The following is a 20,528-nucleotide window of genomic DNA, read 5'->3' as shown; positions in this document are numbered from 1 at the left end:
CCCCCACTTTCATCTCTCCCTCCGTAGCCTCTATCTGTTTCAAAAGGCAAGCTCCTTGAGAACCTGTTTGTCACTTACATAACTCTGTAAAATGCTATATACACTTACAGCACTTCTTTTTATGCAGAATGAAAGTAACTATCCTGGCAAATATTTATAGTTCTTTCAAAGAATACACAGTGATAAAACCAAATGCAAAATATATCCATATTTGTACATTGTTTATTTTTTGTGAAATAAATAATAATAGTATTGTTATTAGTTAAACTTCCATATCTCTTATTCCATTCTGATACTGAAATAAGAATAACACAACACAGTCACAGAGGTCTCTGGGCAAAGAAGTTGCATTTGTTGCTGAATAGACTGCCTAATTAAAACAGCATATTTTTGTAACTACTGTATACAAAATGTGCAAAAAAAAAGTGGAGGGGAGAAGGAACCGATAAATAAAACTGGCAAAACACAATGGATATTACAAAATAACAGAAGTTCAGCCTGTTTGTTGCTGGGCTTCTTTGCTCTTCTGCAAAATGGAAATTTAGTCTTCTGCTCAGCAGCCAACATGTGGGAGAACAAGCCAAAGGGGAAGGGGGGAGCTTTAAAAACACTTCACAGATTGCCCACTACAAAATGATTATTGCACAGATTCATGTATTACTATGTTTTAGAAAATAATTAGTTTTAATTACAGCAGTGAGAGAGTGAGCAAGACTCTGGCGAATAAGCTGGCAAGCTTCATGGTGCTAATTTGCTAATATCTTTAGCATCACACCACTGCAGGTTGGGAGAATGGCTCTGCCAAAAAACCTAGCCAGCCATGTGCCATATGAGTTTACAGCTAACTGTATACTCAACACTCATATCTGAACTGCCAGAGGTTTTCATGGGCTTATTTGTATGCTGTTGTGATGCAGGCCAATCAAGCCTCAAAAACTGTCATAAGGCCGACATTAGTTAGCTTTAAAAAATACAACTTTTGCCCCACAATCCTAAGCATGCTCAATGTGAAGTCCTACTGGGTTCAGCGAGACTTATTCCCTAAGAAGCTTACTTAGGATTGCAGCCCAAGTTTTAAATACATAAAAGTGCAATCTGATACATTGAAAAACCTAATCTGAGCAACGCGGGATCTGGGATAAGCCCCTTACCGCCAGTGGATACACCTCCACCATCTCTACCATTCTACATCAGCAGAATGCTACACAGGCACAGGCCCCCAAAGGAGCAGAGATATTGATATATCATGCACAGCAAAGAGAGGAGCTGATATACACCAATTCCTATGCCAACTCTAGACACCAGGCAAAAAGTACCCATTGTAATAAATGGAGAGCAAAAACACACACACCACTTTTGCTTCACCTGTGCCACCCACTCCATCATGATAAGTATAGGAGTCATACTACCTCTGCAGCCAATCAGAGTAAGCTTGCCCCAGTATATACACCCTTCATAGGGAGACTATAACTCAGAAGATGGGGTGCACAACATGAGGCTATACCTTTTTGGCCTGTCGTACACACCTAAAGCACACAAAAGGGAACTCTGGTGATGGGTACTGTGGAGAAACGGCACTTAGGGAGCATTCTGTACAAACATCCTGCTGCCTTAGGAACAAAGAAAAGACAAACACTTTGCTAGCAGCTCAGATTTCTCAAAAGGAAGTACTGTATCAAGATGTAAAAGAGCATCATCAGTAGACTTCCATTCTGGCATTAAAATCTTCTGGCTGGTCTTTGACCAAAATAAATTGAAAATAAACTGAACTTTGCTAACACATGTTCTCAGAACTCTTACAGAGATCTTACAGAGCCTTCATTCTGCTTCTGAAGGACTCCACACACAAACACTCAAATGGAATTTCCACTCCACCATCCCAACTGGGAATGCAAGGACAATGCCCCCTGGATAGGTATGCGACTGAGGAGGATACCATGCTTCAGGGTAGGAATGCAGCAAATGTCTCTCATGTCTCTCCCCACCCTAGTATTGTCTCCTGTGATTGGCTATTCTGTGTTGGACAACAAATCCTTCCTCTCTCGACAGCTAAGAGCAGTGGTTGACACAACAAGCAGCCCTACATTGGCTTTATGGAGCTGACAAGGACACACTGAGCAACATGAAGTGTAGCCCTGATGGTGTAGTGTGACAGGGCAGCTGTGGAAGTGGTTTTATGCCAACAAGAGCATATGTAAGCAGTCTTGCATGTGTGTTGCCAATCTGGATTCAGATGTATATCCCCATCAACACTGCAATGCCCATAACTGTAGCTGAATCAAGGCTACAGTGAAATCTTGAGAGGAAAGTACCTGTGTTATTTCTAAATGGAGAATAAACAAGTGTAGCTTTCTTGTAGAATCTGTAGAATTTCTTCATCCCTTTACTAAAATGATACTTTGAACAGTCTTAAAAGGATATTCCCAAATGATTTGTGGCTGGCATCCTTTTACTTTCTACTCCAATGTCAAACTCAGGATATTAGTTTGGCCCCCTTTTAAAAAGTGAAAGAATGATTGTCACAAACTCTAGTAAATGAAGGCAGGTACACACATAAGCATGCCCACACACAGAGAGAGCGCCTTTTATAATGACACAAATGATCTTGCCCACAATGTGCAAATCAAATGATAACAAAACCTAAAATAAGAAGATAAAGTGAAATCTGTGACTGGAAAAGTGTTGTCATGTAGAATGAATAAGTTCCAAGAACTAGCCTCAGGCTTTATTATAAGAAGTTGAAAGTTAGAATAATTTAAAAAAAGGAAATATGGGTCAAGGTCCTGAATTAGCTATACTGTATCACACAAATCTTAGGACACTCAAAGCAAATACAACACAAGTTAAACTGCAGTCAAGTACTCTCTGTTGGTAAATGCTTTGCTATTAGCATTAAAACCCTGGAAAATGCAGTGACAAAGTTTGAAGATTGTCCTTCCTTTTACTACTAGCAAAACAACATTTCACACCTCAGGATATATTCTATTTCTGTTGTCTTACCTTTTTAACAGAGTAAAGGAGGAATCGATTATGAGGCTGTTCTCATGAGCAGCCTAGCCCAGGCTAAGGAAGCCCAACCTGGGCTAGGCTGCTCGAGTGTAACACCAGGATCAAGCCCGATCCTGGCATCACCTGCCTGCCCAACCTGACTTTTCACCCCATTTAGCTGACGTTAAGTGAGCCTGCAGTTTGCTTAACTTCAGCAGGTGATCGTCTGGGCGATCACTGCTGTGTTAAAAGGGCTACCCCACTGGCCTGCCACCATTTCTGGCAGAGAGCCAAGTGGAAGGAGCAGCCACGCCGAGTGTGGAGGATGCTCTAAGGTGAACAGCTACCACACTCATGATGTGGCATGTGCTGGGATGCGGGAGGGGGGAAATTCTCCCACTCCCACCTACAGCCTTCGCTGCCATTTGTCTGGGTGCACAGCGCAGCAAAGGCACAGGCAGTTGCCGCTCGCCTGCGAGGGAAGGCTGGCATGTTCCTTCACCCCAGCCCTCCCTCCCACCCTCCCTCCCAGCTGAAGTTGTGTGAAAGACCTCTACGTCTCTGTGAAATTTCAGCAACAAAGTCTGAAACATTTCACATATCCAAAGCATCACCTAAACAAGGCTAAAAATGTTATAAAGCAAGAAAGCATAATAAATGCATGCTTCTAGACTTCATCTAAGGCAAATATACTACAGGCAGGGATCTATATTCTGGTACTACTAAATGGTATGCATGTATAAGGTCTGACCCATTTTCGGAATGGTAATTCACATTTGGAGAGAGAGAAATCCCAAATTCTGCAGTAATGACCAATGACGCAAAGCAAGAAAACAGTAACTTTGAAATCACCAGAAGGGACTAGGTTGATGAGGAAAAAGGGCTTTAGAAACTCTGGGCACAACACACCAGGAAAAGAAATTAACTTCGTATCTTCACTCTTCCTCCACATGAACCTTCCTTTTGTTTTGTCGGGTCACCAGTCCATCCATGCCAACTGTCAGTCCTCTGATTGACAGTGACCCTCAAGCAGGTATCCTCCCCAGCCCCTCTATCAGGACCCTGGAGATTTGGGAGAAAAACATCTAAGACATCCTGCATGCAAAGTATACTCTGTATCACTAAGCTATGGTTCATAAGAACATAACAACAGCCCTGCTGGATCAGGCACAGGGTACATCTAGCCCAGCATCCTGTTTCACACAGTGGCCCACCAGAAGCCTCTGGGGAACCCATAGGCAAGAGGTGTGTGCATACCCTCTCTCCTGCTGTTGCTCCCTTGCAACTGGTATTGAGAGGCATCCTGCCTCTGAGGCTGGAGATGGCCCACAGCTATCAGACTAGTAGCCACTGATAGACCTGTCCTTGTCTAAACCACTTTTAAAGCCATTCAAGCTGGTGGCCATCACTGCATCCCATGGCAAGGAATTCCATAGATTAATTATGCGCTGTGTGAAAAAGTACTTTCTCTTGTCGGTCCTAAATTTCCCAACCTTCATTTTCATAGGGTGAACCCTGGTTCTAGTGTTGAGAGAGAAAAATTTCTCTCTGTCTACCCTCTACACTCCATGAATAATTTTATACACCTCAAACATGTCTCCCCTTAGTCACCTATTTTCTAAGGTAAAGAGCCCCAGATGCTGTATCCTAGCCTCATAAGGAAGGTGCTCCTGATCATTTGGGTTGCCCTCTTCTGCACCTTTTCCAGTTCTACAACATCCTTCTTAAGATATGGTGACCAAAGCTGCATGCAGTACTCCAGATGCGTCCACACCATAGATATGTATAAGGGCATTATAATATTAGCATTTTTATTTTCAGTCCCTGTCCTAATGATTCCTAGCATGGAATTGGCTTTTTTCACAGTGGCCGTGCACTGAGACGACACTTTGAATGACCTGTCCACTACGACCCCAAGATCTCTCTCCTGACCAGTCACCGACAGCTCAGAGTCCATCAGCGTATATGTGAAGCTGTTGGTTTTTGCCCCAATGTGCATCACTTTACACTTGCTTACATTAACCACATTTGCCATTTTGTCGCCCAGTCCCCCAGTCTGGAGAGATCTTTTGAGTTCTTCACAATCCGTTGTGGATTTCACTACCCTAAATAATTTAGTGATCTGCAAATTTGGCCACTTCACCTGTAACCCCAACTTCTAGATCGTTTATGAACAAGTTAAAGAGCACTGGTCCCATTAATGATCCCTGGGGGGGGCCCCCATTTCCTACCTACCTCCATTGTGAAAACTGTCCATCTATTCCTGCTCTCTGTTTCCTATCCTTCAGCCAGTTACCGATCCATTCATGAACTTGTCCCCTTATTCCACGACTCCTAAGTTTACTCAAGAGCCTTTGGTGGGGAACTTTATCAAAAGCTTTTTGGAAATATAGGTATACTATGTCAACCGGATCACCTTTATCCACATGCCTGCTGACACTCTCAAAGAACTCCAAAAGCTTAGTGAGGCAAGACTTTCCCTTACAGAAGCCATTCTGGTTCTCCTTCAACGAGGCCTGTTCTTTTATATGCTTAACAATTTTGTCCTTAAGTATGCTGTCGATCAATTTACCTGGCACCGGATTTAAGCTGACCAGCCTGGAATTTTCTGGATCCCCCTGAATCACTTCTTGAAAACTGGAGTCACATTGGCTACTTTCCAGTCCTCTAATACAGAGCCTGATTGTAGGGACAGGTTACATATTTTTGCTAGGAGATTGGCAATTTCACATTTGAGTTCCTGATTCTGATGCTTGGGTGGGTGCCATCTGGCCCTGGCAATTTGTTAATTGTTAGCTTTTCAAGACAGTTTAGAACATCTTCTCTTCTCACGTCAAATTGGCCCAGTTCCTCAGCCGCTAAACCAGAAAAACTCAATTCTTGAAAGGGTATATGGTCAGTATCCTCCATCATGAAGACAGATGCAAAGAACTCATTCAGCTTCTCTGCCGTCTCCTTATGCTCCTTAATAATCATGTTCACACCCTCATCACCTAAGGGTCCAACTGCCTCCCTGGCAGGTTTTCTACTTCTGATGTTTTTAAAGAAGTTTTTCTTATTCCCCTTGACACTTCTAGCTATATGCTCCTCAAACTCTCTCTTTGCATCCCTTATTGTCTCCTTGCATTTCTTTTGCCAGAGTTTATGTTCCTTCCTGTTCTCTTCATTTGGGCAGGACTTCCATTTTCTGAAAGAAGTCTTCTTCCTTTTTATAGCTCCCCTGACTCTACTTGTTAGCCAAGCTGACGTCCTCCTGAACTTGGCGGTACCTTTCCTCCTTCTTGGTATACATTCCAACTGTGTTTCTAGTACTGTGGTTTTAAATAAGTTCCATGCTTTCTGGAGTGATTTGACCCTCCTGACTTTCCCTTCCAACTTCCTTCTTACCAATCCCCTCAATTTTGAGAAGTTTCCTCTTCTGAAGTCCAACGCATCTGTGTTGGACTTTTTTGACAATTCTCCACTCGCATATATGTTGAATTGGATCAAGGTTCATTCATGGAGTTTAGTATTACAATGATCTTGTGAGGGAGGTTTGATTGGGAATTACTCAAGGCCAAATGATGGACCAAATTTATATGAAGTTGCATTATGCTGAGTCAGATCACTCATCCATCTAGCCCAATACTATCTACTTCAATTAGAAGCAGTTCTCCTGGTCATAAGCACATGTTTTATTCACAGCTCTGCTACTAGGGGTATAGTAAGGTTGGAATAGGCCCTGGCCCAAGTAGTGAAGATGCCCCCCTTTGCCAGCACCTTCCACTACTCTCCCAACTCCGTTGCCTGCTGAAGAAGAATTGGGGACTTGGAGCTTTCCCAAACAGCAGGCTCTACCATGGTGTTTTTGTTTTTGTTTTTTGGCTAGGCTTTACTGTGAGTTCAAAGTCCCCCCCCCCAACTGACACAATAAGTAGATTTTTAAAACCCCAGATATAAATTGGGCTACACTCTAACGCACAATGAAAAACCCGAATTGTGTGTGAAGTACTCCTTGATAGCTCGCAGGGACTTTGGGATAAATTTGGTACACTTTCTAACATGAAAAGTAAAAGCCCTATCAGTGGGGGAAAGTAAACAAGTTGTTCTAGTAAGAACTAATCTGCCTACTTTCCTTTCACTATCCATACAACTGGTCTAAATTTGGTTAAAAAGAGTTCCACAAGTTAGACCTCTTTCACCTCAAATGTTCATGTACCCACTATTTCGGATCAGAGAGGATGACGTCATTACAAACTACACCATTGAGGTGTCCCTGTGTGTTACTCACTACAACTGTACCAAATTTGGTTCAAATTGGTTAGACAATTCACAGTGCACTTGCACCGCAATAGTTGACATGTCCACCATCTTGAATCGGGGTGGATGACATGATCACAAACTATGCCATTGAGTTTGACATTGAAGTGTCCCTATGTGTCACTCACTACAACTGAACCTAATTTGGTTGAAATCAGTTAGACAGTCCACATTAGCCCACTTGCACCTCAAACGTTCACTTGTCAACCACCTTGGATCAGGGTGGATGACATGATCACAGACTACACCACTGAGGTGTCCCTATGTGTCCCTACAGTTGTAGCAATTTGATTCAAATCGGTTAGGCAGTTAACAAGTTAGCCCACCTGTGCCTCAAAAGTTTACACATCTGCCATTTTGAATTCGAGTGGATGATATAATCACAAACTATGTCATTGAGGTGTCCCTTTGCGTCACTCACTATAATGTCCCTAATTTGGTTCAAATCGGTTAGACGCTCCAAAAGTTAGCACATTTGTGCCACAAATGTTTATGTGACCGCCATATTGAATTGGGGTAGATGAGATCATCAAAAACTATACCACTGAGGTATCTTTATGTGCCCCTAAAGCTGTAGCAAATTTGATTGAAATCGGTTAGTCGGTTCACAAGTTAGCCCACTTGCACCTCAAAGGTTTATGCATTTGCCATCTTGAATCGTAATAGATGACATGATCACAAACTATGCCATCAAGGTAACCCTGTGTGCCACTCACTACAACTGTGCCTAATTTGGTTCAAATCAGTTAGACAGCCCATAGGTTAGCCCACTTGCGCCTCAGACATTCACGTGTTTGCCATCTTGGATTGGGGTGGATGACGTCATCACGAACTATGCCATTGGGGCATCCCTATGTGTCCCTACAGCTGTAGCAAATTTGGTTCAAATCGGTTAGGCGGTTCACAGGTTAGCCCACTTGCACCTCAAATGCTTAAGTGTCCGCCATCTTGAATTGGGGTGGATTACATCATCACAAACTACACTGTTGAGGTGTCCCTATGTGTCCCTACAACTGTACCCGATTTGGTTCATATTGGTCCAGGCGTTGTGAAGTTAATGCGGGGGTAGGGGCACACACATGGACACACGAAATGCCTGGTGATCTCATAAGCCTACTGGAAAGTAGGCTAAAAATGGAGTCAATATGGATTTGGCTACAAAGTGGGCAGACAAGACCTTGCAAAGAAAAAGAGGTGTCAGCCTGTTCATTACTTTGTTGATCCTTGAAAAAAGAAAAACAATCAAAGTCACTTTTTTTGTGGACAAACATAAATGGAGCACTGCACAGAAGTTTTTTGGGTTTTTTAAAAAAGGATTTTGTATATATAAAACCTATGCACTGGGCATCTTTATTTGAAAAAGAAGCAACCCCATACAAAGCTCTGCAGGAGCTCCAGTACTCAAATAAGAGTAATTGTCTCTAATTTAGTTTCCTGGGGTTTGGCGGCAGTGGTCCCTCTAGTTTGTTCCGGGTGGCAGTATCAAGGCAGTGTGCACACATATGCATTCAGAGTGGGGCCTTCCTGATTCAACTTGAGTGGGATCTAAAATTAACTGAGTGGACGTCAAAAACCTGTGAGCATGCGTGCATACACATGCCTTAGAGGGAACATTGGTTGGCGGGGAAGTTGCTGTGTGCGTAGAATGATATGGCAGAGCAAAAATCTGGCCCTTAGCTGCTTATACTAAATTACATTCTCGTCTGATCCAGCAGTCTTTTCCAGGCATAGGTACCTCAGTAACTGCATGGAGCTTCCCCATTCACTGAAAAAGAATGAGTTAATGCAAATGTGTTTCTTCCTGTACTTGGATTTGCTCCCTCCTTAAAAGACTGAGAAACCTTAGAGACATACGAGAACCGTGCACATCATGGATTTCTGGGTTGGGGAAAATGTCTGTGGTAACCACAGATGTGCTTTGGTTGGAACACAGCTGCTAAGGAAGCAAGCAGCAGCAAAATACGAGACCAACTGGCTATGGTGCCAATTTAATTTTTTAATTAAAGCAAGTATAAAGACTGATTTTTCGTAGCTATAATAAAAATTAATTATAAAATCTAATTGCATTACAGATATATTCACATACATTTAGCAATATTATAACGTATTACCATTTCCACTAAAATAAGAAAAGAAATTAATCCCCAGTGGTGTGAGGAACAGGGGAGGGAAAGGGCTATTCATGGAGTAAAACCTTAATATGAGCTTGGTGTCTTTTTAAAGAAATTCCCCTACTGCTTACCATATTTTTTCCCTGGCATTATAACTGAAGAAACAGTTGTCATATTCATACTCACGCTGACTCTATTTAAATAATTACTTGCTCACTGAAGCCTGTAACAATTTGTCACTACACAAGAGACTTTTGTGTGTGTGTGCGCGGGGGAGGGGGGGGGGCTCTATTCTACACTATGTAGGAGACATTTTTGTAACTGCCATGTTTTCTTAACAGAACAGAGAGATGGCTGAAGTGCCAGTCATCTAAATTGGTGTCTGTAGCCAGTGTAATTCCACTGGCAGACTTTCAACTGTCACCTTTTTTGCCCTTTTCCTGCATCAGAGTTGCAATTGGGGGCAGTGTGTATGCTTCTGGGAACCCTGGTAATCTTGGCTGTGCTCAGTCATTAAGAAGTATGGCAATACATGCAGTTTTGGTCATGATTCTAAGGACTGCATGAATCTGTACATACAGCTGTAGAAAAGCTGGGCCCTTTCTACAACCTTCTGAAGGTAAGAACACACACACATGTCCCAACAAGGATGGACTCTGAAACACAGAGAAAGGATTAACATTTTCCCCCAGTTGATACCAATGCTAGGACCAACTGTATTGAATTTGATTGAAATTGGTTCAGGCATTGCAAAATTGTTAAGGGGGAAGATACACACAGCCACCATCTTGAAATGGGTTCTGGAATTCATCCAGGGATGTAACTATAACAGGGCAAGGGGAGACAGTTGTCTGGGGGCCCACTGCCTTGGGGGGGGGCAGAGGCAAGTCACATGACTGCCTCCCCCAGCCGCAAACCCGCCCGGGCTTCCTTCAGTTGTATTCATCCTCCAAAATTGATGTGAGTGTTAAGACCTGGAGCTACCAGAACAGCATGTCTTTCTCTAGTACCATTAAATGACTTGCATCGTCCTCAATTTACAAAACCTTTTTAAAAACAATGTAGGATGATGTTCTATTGTGGCACATAGGGTGTGTGTGTGTGTGTATGTAACTATGCTTTTTGTTACCACTATTCAGCCTCATTTAAGATTTCTTTACTTCATGAGCTAAGCTTCGGGGGTGGGTGGGAGGGTTTAAAATCTTGTCTCTGGGCCCACTCCAACTTTGCTATGCCCCTGATTCATCTATAGGATATCAAGGCCAAATGTCCTCTATTATCTTAACATCTGTACCAAGTTTGGTGAAAATCAGTTAGGCAGTTCACAAGTTAGCCTACTTCCACCTCAAAAGTTCATGCATTCACCATCTTGAACGGAGGTGGATGACATCATCACAAAATATAGCTATAGGGCACTATCACTTTACCATATTTGGTCCTAACTGGTCCAGGCATTCCTGGAAGTTGTTAGGCTCACACCACACCCAGACAAAAACCCACCAACGTGATCTCATAGGACTAGTTTTCCATGAGAAAAGTAGGCTAAAAATCACTCCTTCCCTGCTCACGCAGCACTGCAGAAGCAATCTGCAACTCAACATTTCTGCACTTGCCCAGCGCTAGTTTAGATGTTGGATAGCATTTAACCCAAGTCACACCTCCCAGAGCAGTAGCCTGCTTTCAATGTCAGAATTCAATCTTAGCACTTAAAGACGAAGAAAGAATAATAATAGTAGGCACAGAGTGCTCTTTTCTCCCTTAATGATTAAGCATACAGGCATCCATACCACGGAGAGTTCCGTGGCCACTCTGTGCAGCATGGGCAATTCTGCATCTTTCAAATATAGGTTGTACTAGAGTGCACATGCACAAATGCTGAACTTGCATGAAGGAGTTGTGTGATTTCGGCATTTGCGCATGTGCAGTCTAGTACAACCTGTATTTGGAAGATGCAGCAGCGCCTGTGCTGCACAAAATGCCCATGGAACACCATGCAGTATGTGAGCCACAGATTGCCCACTCAAGACTTGCTTAGAGAACGGCACTCCCAGGGACAGGGAGCTTCAATTTAGCATCTCCTTTTATTTCTCTTGAAGTTCAGCCTTGCCGAAAAGTTCATCACATGGCTGCCTGTGGCTCCAGCAGCATAGTTGAAGGCAGCATTGCTACGCCTTAAGCTGCATAGAAATCTAGATGCAGAAGGGTGGTAATACTGGGTGTAGCCGAGTAGGTAAAAGCAACAGAAAGCACCTTCCTCATACAAAACCTATGTGGCGCATGTTTAAATGGCTGCTGTGAGGCTCCTGCGTATTTGAATCCATCTTAGCTTCTTTGCCATGGACATGCAGTAATGGTCCAAGGCTTGCTGAGGTAAAATGCCTCACTAGGAAAGTATTTTCAAATCACATGCTCCTGCACTAGCCCATAATTACAGAGAATAGGATGTGCCATTAGCAATCCTTGTTAAAAATCACAAAACATGATGGCATGATGATGGTGCATCACAGGCAGACAAGTCAATTCAAATATTAAGGCCTGAGGCCAGAACAGCTTTTCTTCAGTCTATTAATGGCTTAAAAGCATTGCAAAACATGGTTGCTAGGATCAAGAAGAAAGTAGATCATATTTTCCACCCATTCTGATAACGTTGGCTGCTTTTTGAATGAAGAGATGCAATGTGAATCAAATCATAAATTGAATTTAAATTTAAGCCTTGACCAGGAAGAGGTAATTTTAAACAAAGACCTGACAGAATGAAATATATATATATATATTTTAGTAAGTAAGTACATTCCTTATTTGGTCACTGACCAGCAAAAAAATAAAATCAAAATATCAAAGCATAACAAACTACATCCAACAACTATAATACAGAAGCGTTAAGAGTCTGTAGAAGATATCATAACTTGCCTAATTCTATTAGTATCCAGAAGAAATTTGGCCACATTGTATGTAACCTTAATGTCTTGATACGACAGTAAATAGCTAATACAGGATTCATCTGAATGGCCAGAACAATTTCTTAAATATGGAACAATAAGAGCAATCTGAAAGTCATTAGAAAATTTACAATATAGTAAAATATGATTTGTTATACCATTTAATCTATTCTGCATCTCTCAGAACCACTTCGTGTGTTACAGCTTGTTGTAGAATTCAAATGCACATTTGCTTTCTGCCACAAATTGTAATGTATACAATTGGCGCACATCTCCCATGTGGGGAAATGCACAGCCTTGGGAAGCATGGTGAGCTCAAGCAACTCCTTATGGAGAAGATACACACATTCACTTCCTGCATAATCCAACTTGAAGTCTCCAAGCTCCTTGAGTGTCAGCTTGCTCCTGCTCCTGATGAGCTTGTGAAGCCACTTTCATTTGGTGATCATAGATGCTCTAAGACTCGGCATCAGATCTAATAACTGTACCAAGGTCTTTGCTCCCAGACATCATTCCTCTACAAAGGTATGTTTTGTGGTACTGTGATGACACAATTGGCCAATACAGTAAATATTAGGATAGAGCCTTAAGGTGTGTCTTTAATTAATTCAAACTGTGAAGTACAGCTTGATGAGTGTACATGTGCTGAGCTATAGCAAGACTATAACTCTTTTGTTCACACCACAGTACTCATGAATCTATTCACACTTATTTAACTTCTGGGTTAAGATATACCATATGCCAGAAACTATACTTCCAAGGCTTTGTTTATGTGAACAGACTCAATTAAATTCCACCAGATTAAATACTTGATATTACAAAATTGTCCATATGCTTATATTCCATCCCCACAAATATAATTATGTAAGCTAAAAAGTACATTACAGCTTGTCCACAAATTATTTCAAGGGTATACAATTTTTGTATATAATTTTTGTAAGGTAAAGGTAAAGTGTGCTGTCAAGTCGATTTTGACTCCTGGCACTCACAGAGCCCTGTGGTTTTCTTCGGTAGAATACAGGAGGGGTTTACCATTGCCTCCTCCCATGCAGTATAAGATGATGCTTTTCAGAATCTTCCTATATCGCTGCTGCCCGATATAGCATTAGTGGGGATTTGAACTCTCAACCTTCTGCTTGTTAGTCAAGCATTTCCCTGCTACACCACTTAAGGTGTATACCCTGCTAAATTAGACTGTAAATCCCCCAGGGATACTTGTGCAAAGTGGTTTATCTCAATTGGCAAGCGTTGTATCAATTCAGCATCTGGGTAAGCAATCAACACATTTTATCATGGTCTCAATCTATCTATCTATATAATTATCTAAGGTGTACCAGTGGCTATCCCGTGTGTGGCACCTCTCGCGAGAGTTCGCAAGCAGAAGCACCTGATTGGGCAGTGGAGATTCCATATGTATATAGGGGGGAGGAGCCTCTGAGAGCAGAAGCACCATGGTGATTGGGCCATGGGGATTCCATATGCAGATAGAGAGGAGGAGCCTGTGATGGTTAAGGTCAGTTGGAATGCAACTGTTACTGGTCGGAAGCGTCCTTGATTGCAGAAGAGAGGAATCTATCTATATATAAGGATAGTGGGCAGAGGTCTGCGAAGAGAGGGGTCGTGAGGGAGGAAAGGGCCCCTTCAGAAGAAGGAGGCTGCCATTGTGTGAATTAGATGAGGAAACAAGATGAACAAGATCTGTTAACTTGGGGGGGGGGAGAGGGGAGGGGAAGAGAGAAAGAAGGAAAGGCGAGCGATGGGCCCAAGCCTGTCAGCAGCCTGAGGGGATAAGCAGCCATGGCGGCGGCAGTGAGGAAGGGCCCGGTTTGGATAACTTCATGGAGGAGAGGTCTATCAACGACTACTAGTTGGAAGGCTGTGGGCTACCTCCAGCCTCAAAGGCAGGATGCCTCTGAGTACCAATTGCCAGGGAGTAACAGCAGGAGAGAGGGCATGCCCTCAACTCCTGCCTGTGGCTTCCGGCAGAATCTGGTGGGCAACTCTGCGAAACAGGATGCTGGACTAGATGGGCCATGGGCCTGATCCAGCCAGGGCTATTTTTATGTTCTTAACTGCTGTTGCTGCTCCTATGGGGAGGAGCAGGAGTGGGGCTTGGAGGTCTCTGGGGATAGGGGGCTGCAGCTTGACTAAAAGGCTCCACAACGCTGCAGCTGTGGCCAAGAGGGGTGAGAGGGATGGAGTAAAGGGATGGGGGAGTGACCGAAGGGTGAGGGGGATGGAAGCAACAGGATGGAGGAGGAGGAGCAGGAGTGCGGCTCAGGTGAGGGTGGAGAGATCTCTGAGGTGAGAGGGACTGTGGCAGGGGGTGAGGGGAGCAATCAAGTACTATCATGCAGATGCTCTGCGTGGGTGAAGCTAGTTCTTTTTTAAAATGTCTGCCCAAGTTCAAATTGAGGAGAGTCCTGATCAGAGTTCCCTCTAATTTTTTTCATCTGTACACATAATGACTTGTTCTGGGCAGCAGTATTAAGGCAGTGTCTGTATACGTGCATTCAGAGTGGGGCCTTCCTGATTCAACCTGAATGGGAACTAAAATTACCTGAGTAGACATAATAAAACTTGTGTGCATGCACACATTTGCACACCTTAGAGGGAACACTGGTTCTGACTCTACTGAGATTCCAACAAATGACCTCTGCAATTAATGATGAGCACTGTTACAGCCTAACTTTTAGTTTATGTCATTGTATTTGTGGGGAGAAGAGGGCATCTCCCATTGTATGTTTCACTGTATCATCTCTGAAAATTTATGCAATAGATTCCTTTACCAGTTACTGAAAGGTTGTAAATACTGGTCAAACCTACAGAAAACAGAATTTCTTTTGGCAACTGAAAACAAGAAGGCTGTAGAATGGTAGTGACTTTTGCCCTGGCTGCTGCAAAATTATGGCAAAATAAATCAATCAATATTTACTGATAGTCAGAAATCAGCAAACAACCCCAATACAGCCCGAACTAAAGAAAAATTGTGTGAATGTAATACAATAAGCACACCTTTTAAGCCTGGCTGTTAGCCAAGGTTACGGGAGCAAGCACTCCCTTACCCCCGGCTACTTGCTTGTGTGTGAGCTTGCCTACTACTAGCCTGGCCGCATACAGAGATGGGTGCCTAGAGTGTCGCTCTCTTGGGGGAATCCCCCAATCCAGCATGTGTGTCACATGCTGCATCATGGGATTCACAGAAGTCGGGACGACGGGTCCTGGCCTCTGTTTACAAGCACAGCCGGGAGCAGCCCCAGAAGGAGTTTAAACCCCCCTACGCGCAACCTGTACCAGCCATGAGGAAACTAGTATGTTATGGCAAAATATATTTGATTGGCTGGATTACAGAATTGATTTTAAAAAAAATTGTAACATGGATATTGACTGAAGAATTTTCTCTAAAATATGAGTGAATTGCTGTTGCATAGTACATTATTTTAGGTTGTCTGTATGTTCTTGTTTATGAGTGCTGGACTCTTTCATTGCTTAAAGCTCTTACTCTGATCTGTCAGTTCTTTGTTATGTTATGGCCAATGGTCAGAACAAATAAACTATTACTACAACTGCTACTACTAGTTCACTTCATATGAGCTTTTTACAGGATACACTCTGAATTAATAAATATGGAAGCAAAAACCTCACAAATGCACAGGCTAGAAAGAGAAAGAAAGCTCTTGATACATGGTTAAATTATTTAAAAATCCAATATTTCGGAACGCTTAACACAATAAAAATACTATGACTACCCCGCACAAAAGACTGCTAGGATAAATGGCCTTGCACTGAAGAGATTTCCACTGTATGAAATAACGAATGGCTGAATTATCTGAACAAAAAAACCCCTCTGTGAATCTTCCTTTAAACTGGTTATTCCTTGCAATACATAAATCTTCTTAGGCAGGGCACTCTGCCATCTGTTTGTTGTTGGTTATTTTTGCAGCTCTGGGGGCCAGACGAAAAGGGGCAAAAAATTACGGATGATAAACAGCAAGCCAGAATTTATAGCACAGTTTCAATGCTCAAAAGTAATTTTATTTCAGCCAGGCAGACAAAACATATAACTACATAACCCAAATTTAGTATTACCTGGGACTACTCTAGTGGGGGCAGAGGTGAAGCAAGCTATTATCCAATGACCTGTTCAATTCCCCCACCCCCCCTTTCAACTGGAGTAAAAGTGTGCTGCATGGGCAAATAGCCTTATGCTTAATACTAAGAGAGGCAATTTTATTTTACATTAAAAAAACTCTTCAACAGTTTTTATTCCTTCCTTTACCCTTGCTGAAAATACAAAATAAAACTGTTATTCCCAAACAAGTGAGGATACCTCCATTAAATAGTTGTCTAGAGAACAAAAGAGGTATAATGAGACTCGTGTATTTTCAGCTGTCAAAAAAAGAACTGCACAGGACTTGTGGTAGGCAATAAAACACTTTAAAAGGTTGAAAAGAACTGCGGAGAAAATCAGAGAGTTTGCATGTGACTGTATATTAAACTCTCTAGAATTCTGCTATGATGCAGTTAATTCCACAGTATACAAACACAGGCTGCTTAAGCAACAAGTAAATAATCTAACATATAAGATCATGGTAGAGAAGAAGAATATTCTGCAGCCTGGAACATCTTCACACAAAACTTTAGGATAAAGAACTATAAAAAGCAAAAACAGAATCAGACAGCCAGTTCCCATGTTCTCCCATGAGGCAATACTTATATTTAAGCCCCTCTCTGCCTGTTTTGGAACCAAAAGGAAGACAATAGATGCTCTTTCTCTGGTGGACATGTATAGGCAGCAGCAACAGCCAGAAAGGCTTGACCTGTGTTCCTGAAAAGGAGATGGGGGCTAGAACTCACTGTTAGCCATTATTGCTAACAAACCGCTGTCATTGGCAGCAACTAGCATATGGACACAATAGGGATGTGCAAAAAATTTCAGGCACAGATCGATCTGTGCCCAAAACGAGCAATTTCGGGTGATTCGGGTCCGAACCGAATCACCCCCGATGTCCCCCAATATTTTTCGGGGCCAAGCCAAATCACCCCTGATTCGGGCCCGAAAAATTCAGGTGATTCGGGATGACGTCAGCAAATTAGAGTGGATTCATGGTGTTCCATTGAAAATCTTATTAGCTATCATAGAATCCACACTCAGAATACCTCTGAAACAACAGAACCCTGTACCCCATGGGTTAGAAACCCATGGGGGTGGTTGGCACCCTATGTGCACTACACTACCACTTGCTCTGGGCCACCCCAGCACCCCCCCAAGTGCAGTTATGGGGCTGCTGAAAGCTCCATGTATACCCTATGAGGAAAAACCTTAAAGACGCTTAAACTTTAACAATTCCCCAAAAATCAGCCCTCTGCCCAAATCCTTTGAAAAAATTCAGGTAGCTTCCTTGACCCTACCTGGCACTACCACCAACCCTACACTGCTCTAGGCCACCCCTCTGCCCCCCGCGTGAAGCTATACATTTGCTGACACCTCAATGCTTCTCTATGGGGAAAAACCTTAAAGACGCGTAAACTTCAACAATTCCCCCAAAATCAGCCCTTTGCCCAATTCCCCTGAAATTTGGGTGGTAGCCTCCAACCATTGGGCACTACCACCCCACCCCACTATTTTGCCCCTGGGACCCGTTTTTCTTACCCGAATCGATTCGGATTCATATTTAATCCGAATCCGAACCGAATCAGGGGTGATTCAGGTAGCCCAGATTCAGGCACAGAACAGAACGGGGGTGATTCGGTTCGGATCCCGAACCAAATAACTGAAAACCCGAATTGCACACCCCTAGGACACAACACTACTTTACACCTCAGCAGTGGTTGGTAGCTGACATCCTGATTAACGCTGACTGTGTGGAGCCAAAGGATGCACACCTGCAGCAGTAGTGTCCCTGCTTCTTGTGGAGGATTTTTGCCAATCTCCCCTTTCCCCGGAAGAGCTCTGAGTAATGTGCAATTATGTCCTTTTGGGTTGCGCAGCCCTCAAGGACATAACTGTGCATTGCTCAGGTGCTCAGAGTGCTTCAAGTGGAAGGGGAGATCAGCAAAAATCCTGTGCTTCAGAAGCAGAAATGCTGTCACTGCAGACATCCATCCTTTGGCTGCATGCACCAGCTTTAATCAGGATATGGCCCTTTATCCCTAGAGCAGGCAAATAGGCAAGAGAAGCCATAGCCAGAATAAAAGGGGTGGCTTCTCTCTCCTTTCTAGGAGCATGGGGGCAAGGCAAGGGGTAAGCCATCTGTGCAAGCATCTCCTTTTGTATTGGCTTTGGGTGGAAGGTAGTTTCCTGTCTTCTAAAAACAGTGGAAGCTTGATTACATTTTCCTCCACACTAAGAGGATAATGTGTGAATCGACCCACAGCTGCAAAGTCGTTGTCTCCCAAGCATACTGAAGTCAGGCTTCATGGTTGTTAGTACAAATTTTTACTCTCCAAATTCTTCTGTAATTTGGATGTGAAAGCAGAAAGCATTCTGTTTAAAATATATTTTTATTTAACAAAAATAAGCAGGAATATTAATGTATCTTTCTGGCCACAAGGTTAAAATATGCAATCTGGTCATTAAAGAGTGTTAAGAAGACAACTGCACTCCAATAAATAATACCCCAGTAAGAGTATTGTTTTTCACTGCATTGCATTCTAGTATGCTTTTGTCAACTATTTATTTTTCCCAAGTATGGTTACACTTGCAATTTACTACAGATTTCTTGTTCCTTGCAGTAAATCTCTTTACTACCAATTTGGTTATAAGAGGACTATCCTGAATTTGTCCCCAGCAGCTAGTTAAAATTCATACTAAGGTTTCAGCACAAATTGTTATAAAATAGGTCTTAACCACTGTTGTCCTTCCTCACAGAAATACATAGCTAGGTTATTTTTTTAATCAGACGTTCAAGACAATCCAGTTACTATAAAACGGTATATATTATATTAATGAATGAAAACAGATTGGGGTGAATGAGGGGGGAATTTGCTGCTAGAGAGTAAGTTTGAGTACCTACAGTTCCACAGAAGAAAGGCATGGTGGTTGTTCTCATGACCTCACCCCACTGCTGGGGATCTTGCCTGCCTCCCCGGAAGATGAGCGGTGGCATCTTTTGCCTTCACTGAGCACCCACATGAGCAGCAGTGTGGCAAAGGCAAAAGCTGAAAGCAGGAGGACTTTCCCCTCCCACATCCCAGAGTACACCACGCCACAAACGCAGTGCCTGCTCTCATGAGTGCAGCCACCACGCTTCGCACGGCAGCTCTTCCCCACCTGGCTCGCTGCCAGAAATGGCGGGTAACCCAGGCCACTCGTGTTGTGGGTACAGCCTCATGGTATTCCTAAAAGCATGTTAAGTGCAAAACTAACCTGTGGTTAATTTTATATGACATTTCAGTTTCAAGTGGACCAAATATGAAGAGTGGGACTTCCAGAAAGTAACACTTTATTCTTAATTTTCAAGTGTGATTAATGATATTTGATACCTTCATGTCTAGGTTTCCAACCTGAGACACTGTCCATTATTTGTATATTAAAATATATATGTATATACTGTATACTGCAGGCCCACCAGCATCAAAAACATGGATATTTGTAGTGAAGTTCTGCTTCCAGACCAAACAACCTTCAGAATTACCATATTCGCATTTTCAAGAAACAATACAAGAGAACGTGAAGACATAAAAGATACATTTCATAGACTGGAAACTCTTGAATGTGTACAGTACTCTTTTTAAGGGATGGAGTACCAGTTGTACAGCTACCAGGAAAAAAGCTTTGCACCATTTCAGGATGTCAGCCTTTGAAAAGGCAGCTGCTCCTGAACTATTACCCACCATTACCTGTGGAACTGTTCACCATGTTAGGTGCCATGCTGTAAGGAGGTGCTTGAGGGTTCATCAGGCTTGAGTTGTTGTTCATTGGCTGGGTGTAGGGAGAGCTGGATCCCATAATGCTGCTCTGATTCATGCCAGGAAAACTGCCTTGCCTGAGTGAAGAGAAAGCATACACACGTGCACAAGCTCTTATTATGATTCTTACTGAACAGACATTTTTGTTAGTCACAAAATGCATACTTTAGCATACATGAACACCTACAGAAAAGATAGCCAATGAGTGTTTGCCTGCATGAGGATGGAGAGCTATTGGTTGGGTGCTTATTAATGAATGGGTAATTAACTTATTTTAGAA

General features: G+C 42.7%; 1 protein-coding gene across 8 annotated transcripts in view; it reads right to left on the bottom strand.

The window, feature by feature from the left end:
• The window catches only part of ARID1B (AT-rich interaction domain 1B), a 676,179-nt gene that overhangs the window by 63,957 nt on the left and 591,694 nt on the right, over positions 1-20,528 (bottom strand). For all 8 annotated transcript variants that reach the window (XM_053293734.1, XM_053293751.1, XM_053293741.1 and 5 more), the window contains one exon: positions 20,180-20,325. In XM_053293734.1, the coding sequence (XP_053149709.1) occupies positions 20,180-20,325 (146 nt within the window). The remainder of the gene's footprint in view (positions 1-20,179; positions 20,326-20,528) is intronic.

This window comes from Hemicordylus capensis, chromosome 1, assembly GCF_027244095.1.
Source record: "Hemicordylus capensis ecotype Gifberg chromosome 1, rHemCap1.1.pri, whole genome shotgun sequence".
Classification (NCBI taxonomy): Eukaryota; Metazoa; Chordata; class Lepidosauria; order Squamata; family Cordylidae; genus Hemicordylus; species Hemicordylus capensis.
The sequence above is the reverse complement of the archived record's forward strand: the minus strand, read 5'-3'. Positions and strand labels throughout refer to the sequence as shown.